This window comes from Oculina patagonica, chromosome 2 (genome assembly GCF_052425735.1).
Source record: "Oculina patagonica isolate OP01 chromosome 2, crgOcupat, whole genome shotgun sequence".
In the NCBI taxonomy this organism is placed as follows: Eukaryota; Metazoa; Cnidaria; class Anthozoa; order Scleractinia; family Oculinidae; genus Oculina; species Oculina patagonica.
The window spans coordinates 22,000,531-22,016,030 of record NC_135759.1 but is presented as its reverse complement, the minus strand read 5'-3'; the positions used below and the strand labels follow the sequence as shown (position 1 = coordinate 22,016,030).

Sequence of the window (15,500 nt, the reverse complement as noted above, 5' to 3'; positions counted from 1 at the left end):
AGTGAAGACAAAGGGTTTACAACTGGATCCAACAGAAGAAGGGTAAGAACATTATTGTTTTAGAGGAAGAAGAAAAGAGGAGAGAAATCATCAATGATTACTATAGTTGATCTTCAAAACGAAATAAAATATACGGTGTTTACTTCGTCTCCGTGAAGCTAGCGAGGCATTTTGCAATATAATCCTCTTTATGTCAAAATTTCAGCTTTCCTTTCAACGCATTACTTTCCTTTAGTCGGTTTTAGATCGGAGGTTATTTATTATTGAAAATAGAGGTTGTCTTGTGCCACAAGATGAATACAGTTTCACAGGTGGGTGAGTGAGAAGCTTAACACGCTTGTTTAACTTCAGAATTATTTAGCAGTCAGATTTGCATTATCTTCTTCAGGGTAATATGTTTTACTATGTTACAACACAACTCGAAGAAAAGAAACAGTCATGATTACCTATGTTTTGTAGTTTAGAATTCAGTGTAGTATAAATTAGCCCCACTTCGATAAACTAAGGCAGGCTATGTTGTAAAGAGATTCTGTAACATGCAAACTGGTATTGAAATTGCATGAAACCTCATGGTAGTGCTTTCATTATAGAAAAGTAAACAATGGAAATAAGTCAATAGGGTTGTAGAAGAGTTGTAGTAGTCAAGTCGCGCAAGACCGACTCGTTTGTGTGGAGGGGCCAAGCCAAGTGGCCCATACTGCCGGAGCTTATTCCGTAGCATTAAACGGCTAGGAATATTTCTTCTTCCACCCTTTCCAGCTTTATGTAGCCAATACCCATTTATACACCTGGGTGGAGAGAGGCACTATGAGAGTAAAGTGTCTTGCTCAAGAACACAACACAGTGACCCCGGCCAGAGCTCAAACGCGGACCACTCGATCCGGAGTCCGGCGCACTAACCATTAGGTCAAGGCCACCGCGCCTTTGTGTGGAGGGCCCCCTTAAAATTTGCAAATCGTAGCCAAGGAACAAAGGCGGCAAAGGCAAATTATTTGGTATCACTGGTGATGCTACAAATGTATTTGCATGATGGCGAAAGTGGAATTTATATCCTTTCCTGCCCTTTCGTAGTGATTTTTCTAGTTTTCCCTGAACTTCACAAGTGAAGCGAGTGACGTCTATTGTTTACGCTGATCCTCGCAGAGATGCTTTTTTTTCTCCTGAAAGACCAGAGTACCGCGTAGAGTCCCCGTGAGCATCGAAGCCTGACTTCTATAGTTCCCCCGAGCCTTGTAATAATTTCCATAGTTTTTTTGAGCTTCGAAATGATTTTCTTAGTTTCCCCCTGAGCCTCGTAATGATTTCTATAGTTTCCCCTGAGCGTCAAAGTGATTTCCTCAGTCCCCCCCCCCCAACCCTCGTAATGATTTTCTTAGTTTCCCATGAGCCTCGTAGTGACTAACTTAGTCTCTCGGAGTCTCGTGGTGATTTCAGTATCTTGAGCCATTGTTTTTCCTGACCCATTTAGTGTTTCTATTCTCGTTGTGATTTCCATTGTTGACACCAGCCCGCGCCTCGTAATGATTAAGCTATGACCTCGTTGGGAATTTTATTGTTTCTTGTAAGCCTCATTGTGGTTTTCGTTGCTATGTTTAGCCTCGATCGAATTAGTGATTTCAGTTGTTTCTCCTGAGCAGGGTAATATTTTTATTGTTTCCCTTGAGCTCCGTTGTTACTGCTATTGTTTAACCTGGTCCTCAAAATGATTTGTATTGTTTCCCCTTAGCTTCAATAAAGAACTATCACATATTGGCACCTTTTGGCAAAAAAGGAAAGGCTTTAAAAAGAGCTGTTGTTCAATTGAAGTTTTTTTTTTGAAGGGACATTTTTAGGCTATGGTCAAAATTTGCCAACTAGCATGATTTACAAATAGGACACCTTTAATGGTTTCTTTGACGTTTATTCAATTCTTGTTTAGAAGAGGCTTCCATTTACAAACAACTCAGGACCTCCTTCCAACTGTAGCCTACGGTAATCCCTCTAAACATTAATCACAAACAGCGATTAAGTATCTATTCATTCTCTTTCATAGTATTGTCCACCCAATCCTTTAGCTCCTGCACTTTCGCATAGACACCATAAGCATTAGGCTGAGCGCATCCAACACCCCAGCTTACAACACCGGTCAGATACCAGCGCCCCTCGTACAAACAGCTCAGCGGTCCACCACTGTCTCCTTGACATGCGTCTATTCCTCCTTTGGGAAACCCTGCACAGATCATGCGCTCCGTCAACTTTTCACCATACGCCTGCTTGCATGTTTCTTTGCTTACCAGCGGTATCTTGGCCATGCGCAGCATTCCCGCAAGCTCACCGCCCTGCTGTGTTCTTCCGAATCCAGTGACGTAACACTTCGATTCTTCGTCAAACTTGGCGTCACTGCCAGGCACACAGACCGGGCGAATATACACGCTGAAGTCTTGAAGTGGCGTCTCCAGTTTTATAAGGGCAATATCATAGTCCAAACTTTCAGGATCGTAGTTTGGATGCATGATGATCTTCTTTGTTTTGACCGAAATTTCTTGCTCTTCTTTGTTGGCTTTGTCAAACTCACCCAATACAGCAATCAGCACAGTGTCTTTGTTTGAACGGAGCATGTCGTAAACGCAATGAGACGCTGTGACGACCCATTCTTTGTTTATCAGGGATGCCCCGCAAAAGATGATGTCGTCTGGATTACGCTTTAGTCCTGTTTGCCAAGGCCAGGCACCAGGGTATGCGACCTCGCCTCCAACAATACGGCTTGGTTTTCTGACTCCACAAGTTAGTGAGCTCTCTGTTGGTCCAGGGACTGCCGGAGGAGATGGTAACGGAGGGGGCGGTGCTGGAGCAGGAGGCGGAGGAGATGGGAACGGAGGGGGAGCTAAAGACAGTTGTACAAACGTGTGTGAGGTCAAACGAAAATAACAAAAATTGATTTTAATTTGTTTCAGTTTGAAATTGGTCACAGTTTAAAAGAAATATATTAATAGTATTCAAATAAAAAAAAAATCAAGAAATCGCAAAAAATGGAAAAAATAATTTAGTTTAATTTAGTTTTGTTTTGGTCGTCCGACAATGAAACAACATCAAACCAAAAAACAAAAGAAGCAATTTTTTGAGCAAAAAGGCGAACAAATTATTTTATTCAAGCTGTTTGTGGCGGGCTCAAAGAAATATGATGAATTGCAGAAGAAAGAAAATGCAAAGTAAATCTACGCATTCGAGTAAAAACCTACAGTTTGCTGAAAAAATTTAAACAAGCCAGATTATTATTTTATCAAAACAGCAAAAACAAAACGGCAAAGTCATTGTTGCCCAACTTTTCAAGAACACTGCCCAACTTCACAAGAACACAGAACACCAATGGCTTATTTTGATTCATCGACTACTTTAACTATCTTGATCGAAAATTCAGTAAGATCTGGAATTAGTTTTGGCCTGAAAAAGTGAGAATGTCATGTAATCTGTAGGAACTGATTTGACTTTTAATTTTTTCAAAACATCTGTTCTGTATTCCTGTTTATCTTACTAAAAGGGTATAACAAATAAAATACCTGGCGGAGCAGGTGGTGCCGCCTTTGCTCCCTCACCTGGCTGTCCTGATCCATTTGTTGCCGGACCCATTCCTTGTGGAAATTCTATAAATTCAAATTCAACAAATTCCGAATTACTATTTTATTGTTGCATCTTATAATTATAACCAATACTCATTTAGTTTTTTGCCTGTTGCAGTAAGTTTCCAACCTCATAGAGTCAGATAAGAGAACGATATAAACTACAATATTGTAGAATCAACCATAGCATGACTTACAGAAATAATGGTGCCCATTTCGTCCAGTGTCAAAAATGTGTTGTAATCCTGTATATACAATGCTTTTTTTTTTAAAAAAAGAAACATGCTTATCCCGTTTCTTCTTGACCTGTCGTGTGTTCAGTTTTTTAAACTGCTCTGTATAGTTTCTTGTTTTACGTATCCTGGGTGTCACTTATGCAAACCTACATTGGTCTCTTATGTGTTCTTTATATGCTGATACGCCGTTCATTCCGGGCGATGAAGAACCATTCCTAAATACAACTGAACGTTTAGATTTTGGAGTCTTACTGATTTTTCAGTCAAGCAGTATGCTATCTGTTGTTTCTCCCTGTTTAGTAAACACGATACGCACGAGTGGGTAAGTGTCTCGCCTTTCTGATCCCATTTAAATAGGGCTGCAATTATTCTATTTCCTCCATACCTCTGATGGTTTATATCTTATAAGTGATCTCTGAATGCAAGGATTATGCAACTTTAAATCTTTATATAATCATAGTTTAGCCGCTCACGACCGTGATCAAATATACTCGAATATCGGATAGTATGCGCTTTCTATCATAGATAAAGAAAATAAAAGGTGTATCTACTTACTTTGCACAACTTTAGTGATCTTTATAACTGTTGTCTCCCCCGCGTTTGGGTTTTGGCCTGTCCGTGAAAAAAGTAATCATAATGAAGTAAATATACATTAAAAAAAGGGGGAGAACAGTGCACGTGGAGAAGGAACGCGCTGAGCTGGGACTAAAATCGTGGGCCGCAGGAGCAGCTGTGGCCAAGAATAGGGACAGATGGAGAGCTTTGATGTCCGGCCCTATCCCCCACCCGGGGGCAAGGAACTAAGCTAAGCTAAATATACATTAAACGTTTCCTGATAATGCAATTATTAACCCGGTTTAGATCTAACATTCTCTACCTTTTGGGCGATGTCTGTCTGATGCACATGAATAGTTCATTTTCTAATTAAATAACCCATGATGGGTTACTTACCATAGTTAAGAACCTTCTATTTCTTAAAGGTACAAAACTTTATTGCTTCTACACTCTTTATTGGTCATAAACAAATTTAGAAATGGATGTTCATAGCACCATCATGGTAAGCACTGAGAAAGAAGTAATCAGAGTTTAACAATTATGGTAATAGAGCAGTTTTCATGATATTACTAAAAGCAGTCACCACGCCCACAGTATGCACCGACTTGATCATTGGACTTACCTTCTGCATCCAGTGACGAGTTCCCATTGCCTGCAGCTAAAAAAGTAATTGTTAGTATAAAGTATCAAAGGCGGAGAACTTTTACATGCGACACAAAAAGCGAGATTGGAATTTTCTTAAACAGAAAAAAGTGTCGTGACAAAAGTCATTGGCGAGTGTTTTCGGAAAGTAGTAGACAAAACATTCACTCATAATCAATCAAAATCAATGCTTATTATACATGAAATATTGTACAGAATATCTTACATGGATTTTCTTGACCTGTTGTGCTGTTGTAGTGTTACTGACGTATATTTTTTATGAGAAATATTACTTTCGTAATTTCCACAAAACAACTCGAGAGGCACGCGAGTCGCGCGCATTCTCGTCATTCTCCTCGCGGCACGGTTATGATCTGGTTGGCCATCATCATCACCATCCTCAGTGAAAACAATCTCAAATGGATTTTAGAAGTCAAGCTCTGCATGGAAAAACCTGTAGGTAACTGCACAAAATCAGTTACCTACAGGAATTCATAAAATTTTCACAGAATGTCCAAACTACCTTCAACCATATCAGTCTGAATTAAGCATATATTTTATAGGTATTTACCTGTTACATCCAGTGACGAGTTTTTACCTACAAATAAGTCAATAATATTGATGACAAAAACCCTGCACTTCAAATTTTCGAGTTAATGACATATTTGCTTCATTATTAACTGATTATAAGCAAATTTGTTATGTAAATAGTTACATTTTCCTATTATTTTTTCACTTATTTCCCTTTTTTTTATTTATTGTATCATGGAACATCATGAGTATCTTAAGCTAACAAATCTTGTACGCTATGCTACCTTATTGATTCTTATCTTAGACACTTTGAACTTAATTCCATAGACTGAGACTGGTAAAGTTGAACATGTTTGTAGGTGCAGTAACCTTTTATCTTCAGACATTGATATATCTGCAGTTGCCTGACCGTGACAACTTTTAAATCATTCTTGTTGCTAATAATATAACTTACTTGCTGGGCTAACGTTCTGAAGAAAAGCCGCAGGTCCTCCTGTACTTCCCATGGGACTATATCGTGCTACCACTATCAACCCATGTTCATCGCTGCGAGCACTTCCCACCCCAAGTTCCCTTGTAGACTTCCATACAATCTACATGGAAACATTGACAGAAAGCGGACAATTGTATCTAACATAACAATTTGTTACAAAACGTTACCTTAACTTTATTGCGTTATCTAAACTTAAAATGACGTTTGAGCTAATCATTACCCTAACTAAAGATAATGTCTTGAGCCGACAGCGGTTTCATTAATTTGAAATTGTTATCATAAATTCCAAATAACATGGAAAATCCGTCACGATGTGTTAGAAAGTAAACTAAAAAAATGTCTCCGGTGAAGTTCTAGAGAATTGAAATTCAAAAAGAGAGATTAATATACAATCTTCGTTCACTGTCCAAAATCCACGCGCGCCATTGGTTAAAATCGATCACGTGATTTTCCTTTACCTGTCGTCAGCAAACTCCGACAGTGCAGTATTGACAATAATGCACACAAATCGTGCATTATTGAAAATGTCTTCAGCTTTAAGGCTTGCAAAAGTGGAAGAAAAAGATATTCCTCAAATTATCAACGATTCAATACCAAAAAATACCCAGAAGAAAACAACCTGGTGTGTTTTCATTTTCAAAGGTAAACTAAAGCTGAATTTTTTGTGTGCGATTGACTTGCTGGCTTGCAATTGTAAAAGCGATCGGCTCACCTTGAACAAGCTTCTCGCTGACTGTATTTATGAACGACTTCAGCTAAAGAACAATTTAATGGACCATTTTGAGCTTTTTTTATTTTTCAGCTTATATTTTTGGATTTCTGTATTATTGATCTTTACAGCCTGCATGTATAATTATGTACTACTCAAATTCTTCTTTATATTATTATTCATTAAAAGTCTAGTTCAAAGTTCGGTGAATCGTGTTTTTCTTGCAGTGTACTCAGATTGTATATTAAAAGGGTTAGAGACTGTTAGTTCGTGTTTTGTTGACAAATACACGCACTTGCTGGCCGCACAATGAACTCGAAATTTTCAATACTGCACTCGGCTACGCCTCGTGCAGTATTGAAAATTTCTCGTTCATTGTGCGGCCAGCGCGTGCGTGTATTTGTCAACAAAACACTCACAACAGTCTCTAACCCATAAATAATCCATGCCTAAATAAACAGCGGATATCTTAGCAAATGTTTGATCAGTAGAAAAGTTCTGTTAACTTGGTCTTTGACGATACTTACTCATCAAGGATTAAACAACAATAAAAGATCAACAGTCTTATCCCCGGGGCGGACATTTTTTGCCATCTAGCGCACTACCTCAAAACAAAAAGGGGAAAAAAAAAGAATTTTACCTGGTTGAAATGACGGATGGGCTGTCCTGCGACAGCTGGCGCTGCCTTCTGAAAGTCGTAGTTTTTCTCCTCGCTGTACCACTTCTTCACAATATCTCCACAACTTACACATCCAGTCTTTCGAACGGGTCCGTTGCACTTCTCAACTGTCTTGGCCATCCAAGCAATGTTCTCTCCTTGGCCCTTAGTAATGAGGTCCTGATAATCATGCTCCGCGCGGTCCCTGTACGCCAAGCTTTCGGCCCATTTTTGTGCTTCCTTGGCCAAAGACTCGGACCAACAAAGAGCCGATGCATTGTGCAGTGCTCTCAGCTGGTTGTGGACTCGGACACAGTCTTTATCGAACTCATCATACGCTTGCCCTATGATAAAAAAAATAATTTTCGTTTCTATTTAAAGTTCAGAAATAATAATAAGTTATAAAAAATATATTATTAAAATAACAGGTTAATGATGAGTAATTGTTATTGTTTAACTCGTTTCTAGGGCTGACGGTTTTTCGTTTTCGACTAATTGTGGTGTAGGTAGCAACATTCTTATCAGCATAAAAAAAAAATTATCTACGTGCAGAAGACCTGATACGTTTCCGTAGTGTAGCAGTTTTCGTAAGCTTAAAGCTGGTCCTCTATAGTGAAGCAGTTGCTATTGATTTTTGGGGCCGGCGTAGGACATTGTTTGTGTTTGTTCTTTTGTTTCCTCGTAGGATAGCGAGCCATTCATATGAGTCCTTGCTATAGCAGCTGCTACCTACCTGCGTTTTATACAATATTGATAAAAAGTGAAAGCTAGGGATAATAAAGATGAATGTCCTTACGAAAAAGGGCAAAGACGACGTTTCTATTTCTAGTCTTTGTTCTGATGAAGCAATGCAAGGCCTAACACTCGAAACAGCCACAGCAAAACGAGCCAAGGTGACTGCTTTATTGGGCTAGTCAGTTTACTTGATTTAATTATCAACACTGCTTTTACTGGCCCGTCGAGATTGCATAAATATGGGTTAAAAGATCACGTCCTAGACTGTGTTTTTCTGAGAACTTGCTTACCTTTTGCGATGAGAGTGATCACTAAGAATGCGATCTTTAGAAAGCCAAAGCTTGTTATGTCCATGCCCTGAATTAAAACACTAAAAAGACAAATGTAAACATTCAGTATTTATCCTGTATTTCACTGTTGTTCCACAGCAATGAGCTATTCTCTATTCCCGTTACCAGATATAATACAGGATTTTAGAGGAAAAACTCTTCGCCAGATATTCTTCCAAGCGTTAAACTCGTATTTTTAACCTCTTCTTTTCATTAATCAAAGCAATAAATATTATTGCACGAAACTCTACGAAATGTATTTAAGCAAATGTTCTAAAAATTGATTGTTTCGTTTCATATTTCCTATTGATTTCTCTATACAATTGGACGAATAGGGGTTACGTGATATTCGGTGTACATCGAAAAAGTTCTTTCCTTTCAGTGAATCCAGAACTACATGAGAGAAAAAATTAATCACCTGCCAAACGGAATTGTCCCTTTCTCTCTCTCCAGTGAAGTTGCAAATATTTGCCGGCTTAACTTGCTTTTGAAGCTTCCGAACTTCTTGACTAACAGGTGGCTGTAAACGTTGGGCGGGGCCAGGGACAGTTTTTTTGACGGAAATTTCTTGGTTATCCCCTTATCGTGTTTTCAATTAAAAATTGAAACTCGTGTAATGGTAGAGAAATCACTTATCTAAGTTGAAGAGTCATTGGATACATCCGATATTCTTTTAAATTCCAGAAAATTTGTTTGAAGGAATTAAAATTGATCTTGAAGATTTTGGAGTCGGTACCTCTAGAGGTATTCCTGTTTAACCCAGCTAAGCGGTTGGAACGCAAAGTACGAAATTTCAGTACCCTCATCTTCAGTCGAACGTGTCTCGCGTGTTCACGCAAAAGTTAACTGATGATCCATTACGTTTCTTTACAAAATTTCAGGAGAGACATAGAAAGCACCATGGAGACTTTCCATTCGTTCTGACAATTATTTTAACTGCTTTTTTTCATTTTGATAACGATGCGGCCATTCCTTTTCAATGTCAAGAACATGTCGTCTTTGTCGTTTGTTTTGAAACAACTCAAGACCTTGAAAACAAACAAGGCGATCGGATTGGACAAGATCAGTTCAAGACTTCTTAAGGACTCTGCCGAATGTATCACACCTGTATTGACTAAGCTATTTAACCGCTCTCTTGACTCCAGCGTATTTCCCGCCATTTGGAAACAAGGCAAAGTAACAGCACTCTTTAAATCAGGTGACAAATCTGATTGCAATAACTATAGGCCCATCACAGTGCTTCCGACGGTTAGTAAGATTCTTGAGAGAGCAGTACATCAACAACTATATGGCTATTTGACTGAGTCAAGCTTACTTACACCAAAACAGTTTGGCTTTCGCCCTAAACTATCAACCGAAGTCGCCCTCGCTTATTTTACGGACAGGGTTTTTGATAAACTCGATAATGGAATGTTAACAGGAGCAGTGTTTCTCGATATTTCGAAGGCTTTTGACACCGTCGATCATGGCCTCCTGTTAGAAAAGCTGAAGCAAATCGGTGCTGGTGATAACGTAGTTGGATGGTTCAGATCGTATCTAAACAATCGCTTTCAACTCACTGTGGTTGGAGATGTCCAGTCTCCGCTGAGACCGATCCAAGTCGGCGTTCCTCAAGGAAGCATCCTCGGCCCTCTCTTGTTCTTGGTCTATATCAACGATCTTCCCACCTGTTTGGAACATTGTGAAGTGGCCCTTTACGCTGACGACACAGTGATCTACTTCAGCAGCTTGTGCGTTACCGAGATAGAACATTTTATAAACGAGGACTTGTCTAAGCTTTCTTCGTGGTTTAGTACAAATCGTCTAACCTTGAATATTTCTAAATCGAAGTTTATCTTAATTGGTAGTCCCCATAAGATTAGATCTTGTAATGATATCAATGTCGTTATTGATAATTCGTCACTCGAATACACCGATACCTTTAAATATCTTGGTAATAACCATAAACAAGACTAAGACTTGGAGCGACCATGTTGAAGCCATTTCCACTAAGATTAATCAAAGACTTGGTTTGCTGAAACGAATTAGACACTTGCTGCCTCTTGAAACGCGGACTACTTTGTACAACAGCCTGGTTTGCCCTCTGTTCGATTACGCCGACACTATCTGGGGCGATAAGGGTAATGCTACCCTAATGGGTGAGCTACAGTTACTTCAAAACAAGGCTGCCAAGACCATTCTTAGTTTACCAAGTTTTTCCTCGTCTACAGAAGCATTAAATGCACTTGGTTGGCCAACACTCGTGAAACGCAGGTTATTTCACCGCTGCGTTTTCGTTTTTAAATATGTAAATGGCCTCATAGATTTTAATTTTGATACAAAGAAAAACTATGACATTCATGCTTATAATACCCGTGGCAAAACCAATTTTTATTTACCGAGGATTAGACGAAATTATGGCAAGCAACGCCTTTTATACCAAGGACTTGCAGACTGGAATAAGCTAGACAAATCGATACAAGACATTAAGTCCATTTTACTTTTTAAGCAAGCCCTGAGGAATGAAGTTTTTAGCTAAATTTTTTATCCTATGCCTTTTAATGTGAACTTTAATACTATACATTTTTTATCATGTAACTTTTTTAATTCTTAAACTATTTTTTAATCTTTTAATTTTAAATTTGCAGGGCCTCGCTGAATAACACCTTTGGTGATAAGACAGATTTAGAGTGCCTGTTTGTACATTACATTGTTGAAATTAGTTTGGTAAAGTCAGGTCCTTATAGAGCGGTTTTCACTTGAGTGTCGAAAGTAAATTGCGTTTGCTTTGGTTTTGCATTACAACGCTTAGTGATTGGCTTAAAAATCTCGCGCCACTTTCTCAGCCAATCACAAGTAAAACCAAAACCAATCGTGACTCGCTCGCGCACGTTTTCCCGCGCTTCGTGCCAGCTACATGTATTTGCTTAGAGTTTTGATTGGTTCACTGGATTGTCTGTGTCCTTTGTGATTGGCCAGAGTAATTACTTTGGTTTTGGTTTTATATTTTCGACAGTGAATTGAAAACTGCTCTAAAGGGAGAATGGACAAGATACTTTGCTCTCACAGTACTACACTCCTCATAGGATAGCGGCACAAAGTTAGCGCGACCTGCCAAAATGCTTTGTGGTTATTCATGATCACAATAAACCAGTGATCTTGATCCTGTGGATTTGCGATACTCCTATCATGTACTTAAATGTGCGTCACTGACAGAGAAACAGAGAGGTACAAACCAAGACAGACAACAGACAGACAGTGGTGCAATAACTACAGTGACTTTATTTGAACAGAGACTTAAACCAGGATCCTTAAATGTTGCCTGTATGTCTCTGAGTCAAAATGTAAAATCTAGCTTAGCTTTTACAGTATTATGTTGCTGTTTTAAAGTAGTCTCAATAATCATCGCTTCAGCTTAAGTTGGTCTCCGTTGTTTCACTGTTGATGATATTTCGAATCCATGGCAAGAAGTCTTTCACGTTCGAATAGACTCCATAAGCACCAGGCCTCGCGCAGCCGACTCCCCAGCTTACAATGCCCTTCAGTAACCACTTGCCCTCGTTCATGCAGACCAGCGGTCCTCCGCTGTCTCCCTGACACGCATCGATGCCTCCTTTAGCATAGCCTGCGCAGAACATCCGGGGCGTTATCTTCTTTGCTTTGTAAGCTGATTGGCAAGTTTCCTGAGGTACAATCGGTACATTGGCTTCTTGAAGCGTGGTCGCCACGTCCCCACCCTGCTCAGTGACTCCAAACCCAGTGACGTAACAGTTTGTTCCAGGCCTAAAGTCGACGCTTTCCTCAGGAAGACAGACAGGTTTCACGATCTTAGACAATTTCACAGGATCTTTTAGTTTAAGCAGCGCGATATCATAGTCGAGAGTATCTGGGTCGTACTGACCATGCAGGAACAGTTTTGATACGTTTGCTGTCACTTCCTTTTTGTCTTTCTTGTCTTGATCAAACTCACCCAGCACCACCTCAATATGCGGTATCTTTCCTGGAGCGGAGTATTTGGCCATTTCGTATAAACAGTGGGAAGCAGTCGCTACCCACTGGGGATTGATCAATGAACCACCACAGAAGATTTTTTCCGTCGCAGATCGCTTCAGACCCGCCTGCCATGGCCACTGCCCTCTTGTAGCTTCCATGCCTCCAACAATGTGACTCGGTTGCAGCTGCCAAGCTGGGGTGGAAGTTTTGCCTGGATTACCTGTAACACAAAATTTAAAAATATCAATGACAATGAGGTTATAATTGAAACCTGAGTTGTTGTGCCAGTTTTGGGGATTCTTTTCTCTTTCCCCAAACATTGGTTGAAACGAAACAATCACAGTGTACAAACTGATTATTAGCCTAAAGTATTGTAGAGTTCTGAGGGCCAGTTCATAAGAGTCAAGAGTTTCCTAAACAGCGTGACTCTATCCAACAGTGTGACCTGGCCACTTAATTTAAGTCCTGACCAGGGCCCAGTTGTTCAAAAGGTGGATAACACTATCCCCCCCCCCCCCCAAACACACCAAAACACTATCTACCAGATAAATCACTATCCAGTAGATAGGTGTTAAAAAATTATACTACGCTATCCTCTGGATAGTGATTTATACGGTGGGTATTGTTATCCACTCTTTGAGCATCTGTGGCCTGACCAGCAGTATACCTTGACATGGTGCTTGAACTGGTGGCATGGGTGGCCATGGAACGTGAGGAGGCGTCCCGTTACAGGCTGGATCAGAAGGGGTTAGAACAAAAATAATTATCAAGAAAAATATAAAAGAGACTAAAAGAGAAGATTGAAACAAAAAAAGAGAGAAGAAAAAAAGAAAAAAAAAAAAAAAAAAAAAAAAAACGAATAGAACCATACCACCGACAATCGTAAGTTTTTCCTGCGTGATGATATTTACAGCTTTATACGAGCATTGAACTTGTTTGCCAGTGCTGTTGGTAATGGTCGAGTTGTTTGGAACAGCACCTTCCAACAAGAATAAAAATATTATTTTTTAATAAATTATGCCATTTACTAGGCACTTGCAATACTTTTTATTTGGAAGTTGGACTAAAATAAATGTGTATTCAGTTGCTACATTGTGATACTATACATGCTCCGTACATAGGTACCATTGTTCATTCGCTTGTTAGACTGTTCGCTTGTCCACTCGTTCGCTACCTCGTTCTGGATAAAGAGCAGTTAGTTGTTTTTCGCTTCTACTGTTTGTGAGAAAAAAAATGTTAAGATGATCGGTTCTGTGTTAGTTGAGAAGAATCCTCCTAAAAACCTTCCAATCTAGACTAGCAATATGACATTCATTTTATACAGATACGGCTCTTTATCTAAAACAGTGAAACTTACAAAAAAGGGAAAAGGGAATTTTGGAATAACTGTTGCGATTTTTAAATTTGAAACTGTTTTAAATCTATAACCGTTACGATGGAAATTACCTGAGACAATGTGAGGAAAAAAGACCGCAAAAGACATGATCAAGAACGGGAACATTCTTCCACTAATTCCCAGCAGTTCTTCTCTATTTGATATCGAGGGCGTGCCTTACTTGGTGAAACGACAAAAATTAGCAGGTTATTTCGCCAACCCCAAATCTAACGCCAAACGTAATACTGTCATTTATAAATTGAAACTGAAAAAAAGTGACCATTTACAACACAGCGCCATTTCACTTGTACCAATTCTAGTCAGTTTATTCATATTTGACAAATTTATTCGTACAAGAAAGAAACACTTTAATGACACTAAAATTAATGGTACAGCACGGCGGTCAAGTGAGAATATTAAGTTCTAGATAACCAGTCGTATAATTCAGTAATGAGGTAATTTAGCCCCCGCTTTTTTATCAAAACTTAAATTAAAGGTTCTTGTTTATAAGCTATGTTTATTGGCATGAGAAGAAAAAGTAACGATTACTTTAAGAGAGATGTTGACATGTAAAATATATGTATAGGCTTTATGAGATTATATATTTGTACAAGACGCAAATTCTAAATACTAAGTTGCGTTTCATAATGTTGTTTGCTGTTCCAGTAACAATTTTCAGCTCGGGCGTTTTTTACAAATCAGTCAACTGAAAGTCCCGTTGTTTCCTCTATCCATTTCATAACTGTTTTGACATTTGCATACACTCCATAACTGCCTGGTACAGCACAACCTCGTCCCCAGCTCACCAATCCTTTCAGATACCAGCTGGTACCATCCTTACAGACCAGCGGTCCTCCCCCATCTCCCTGACAAGCATCAGCTCCTCCTTCTTCAAAACCTGCACAGAACATTCTTGGTGTAATCTTGTGATCTTCATAAACCTTCTTACACGCATCTTCGCTCGCAATCGGTACTTGAACGGTTATCAGTTTTGCAAAGAAATTACTTCCGGGTTTCGGTGCTCCGTAACCGGAAACGAAGCAGAGCGTTCCTGATTCAAAGTCCATTTCTTCCTCGGGTAGCTTTACAGGACGGATGTACATAAGTGGACTTTGTTCTACAGGATCAGCTAGCCGCAGCAATGCAAAATCATAGTCTTGAGTGTTAGGATCATAATTCTTATGAACGAATACTTCAGTCACATTCGTTACTACTCCATCTTGGTTCTGCAGATCTTTCTCGCCAATGACGACCTCAATCATTGGTGTCGGCATGTAGTCCTTCATGTAGTAAACGCAGTGTGCAGATGTTAGTACCCAGGCGCTGCCGATTAGCACGCCGCCACAAAACAGGTTTGGTTCATTCGGTCTTCTGAGTCCTGCCTGCCATGTCCAGCTCTCTGGACTCCCCTGACTGACAGCCTCCATCAGGGCCGACTCTTGCATGTACAACAGCTGATCTATGCGTCGCCCTGAGGAGTTCAAAGAAAAACGGCATACAATCTACGAACATTTAACTACTTTATGTAAGGGGGACAAAAATTATTATAATGTAGAAGATATAAAGGCTCCAGGAAAGAGAAAAGTTGTTGGCTTAAAAAATTTGGGCTGAAATTTGTGTAAAAAGGTACAAAAAAGATGATTAAACGACGATATGGCTGTAAATGTTC

At 39.5% G+C, this 15,500-nt stretch overlaps 3 protein-coding genes across 6 annotated transcripts in view; all 3 read right to left on the bottom strand.

The window, feature by feature from the left end:
• Window positions 1-1,890: 1,890 nt before the first annotated feature.
• The window catches only part of LOC144643470 (uncharacterized), a 27,045-nt gene continuing 13,435 nt past the window's right edge, over window positions 1,891-15,500 (bottom strand). The window contains exons 1-9 of one of the 2 annotated variants that reach the window (XM_078502732.1): window positions 8,903-8,993; window positions 8,446-8,525; window positions 7,403-7,764; window positions 6,015-6,153; window positions 5,601-5,627; window positions 5,010-5,045; window positions 4,388-4,444; window positions 3,537-3,620; window positions 1,891-2,863 (exon numbers count right to left, since the gene is read on the bottom strand). In XM_078502732.1, coding sequence (XP_078358858.1) covers window positions 2,013-2,863; window positions 3,537-3,620; window positions 4,388-4,444; window positions 5,010-5,045; window positions 5,601-5,627; window positions 6,015-6,153; window positions 7,403-7,764; window positions 8,446-8,509 — 1,620 coding nt within the window. In that variant the 5' untranslated portion in view covers window positions 8,510-8,525; window positions 8,903-8,993 and the 3' untranslated portion in view covers window positions 1,891-2,012. Of the gene's footprint in view, window positions 2,864-3,536; window positions 3,621-4,387; window positions 4,445-5,009; window positions 5,046-5,600; window positions 5,628-6,014; window positions 6,154-7,402; window positions 7,765-8,445; window positions 8,526-8,902; window positions 8,994-15,500 lie in introns of those variants that run through there. The other variant, XM_078502733.1, reaches the window with a different exon arrangement.
• On the bottom strand, window positions 11,745-13,976 carry LOC144641856 (trypsin-1-like). Its single transcript, XM_078500874.1, has 4 exons — window positions 13,903-13,976; window positions 13,328-13,435; window positions 13,124-13,189; window positions 11,745-12,676 (listed from the first exon to the last, which is right to left on the bottom strand). The coding sequence occupies exons 1-4, from the start codon at window positions 13,955-13,957 to the stop codon at window positions 11,874-11,876; spliced, it is 1,032 nt and encodes a 343-aa protein (XP_078357000.1). The 5' UTR covers window positions 13,958-13,976; the 3' UTR covers window positions 11,745-11,873.
• Window positions 14,392-15,500, bottom strand: part of LOC144641855 (trypsin-7-like) — a 2,848-nt gene continuing 1,739 nt past the window's right edge. For all 3 annotated transcript variants that reach the window (XM_078500873.1, XM_078500872.1, XM_078500870.1), the window contains exon 2: window positions 14,392-15,302. In XM_078500873.1, the coding sequence (XP_078356999.1) occupies window positions 14,530-15,276 (747 nt within the window). In that variant the 5' untranslated portion in view covers window positions 15,277-15,302 and the 3' untranslated portion in view covers window positions 14,392-14,529. The remainder of the gene's footprint in view (window positions 15,303-15,500) is intronic.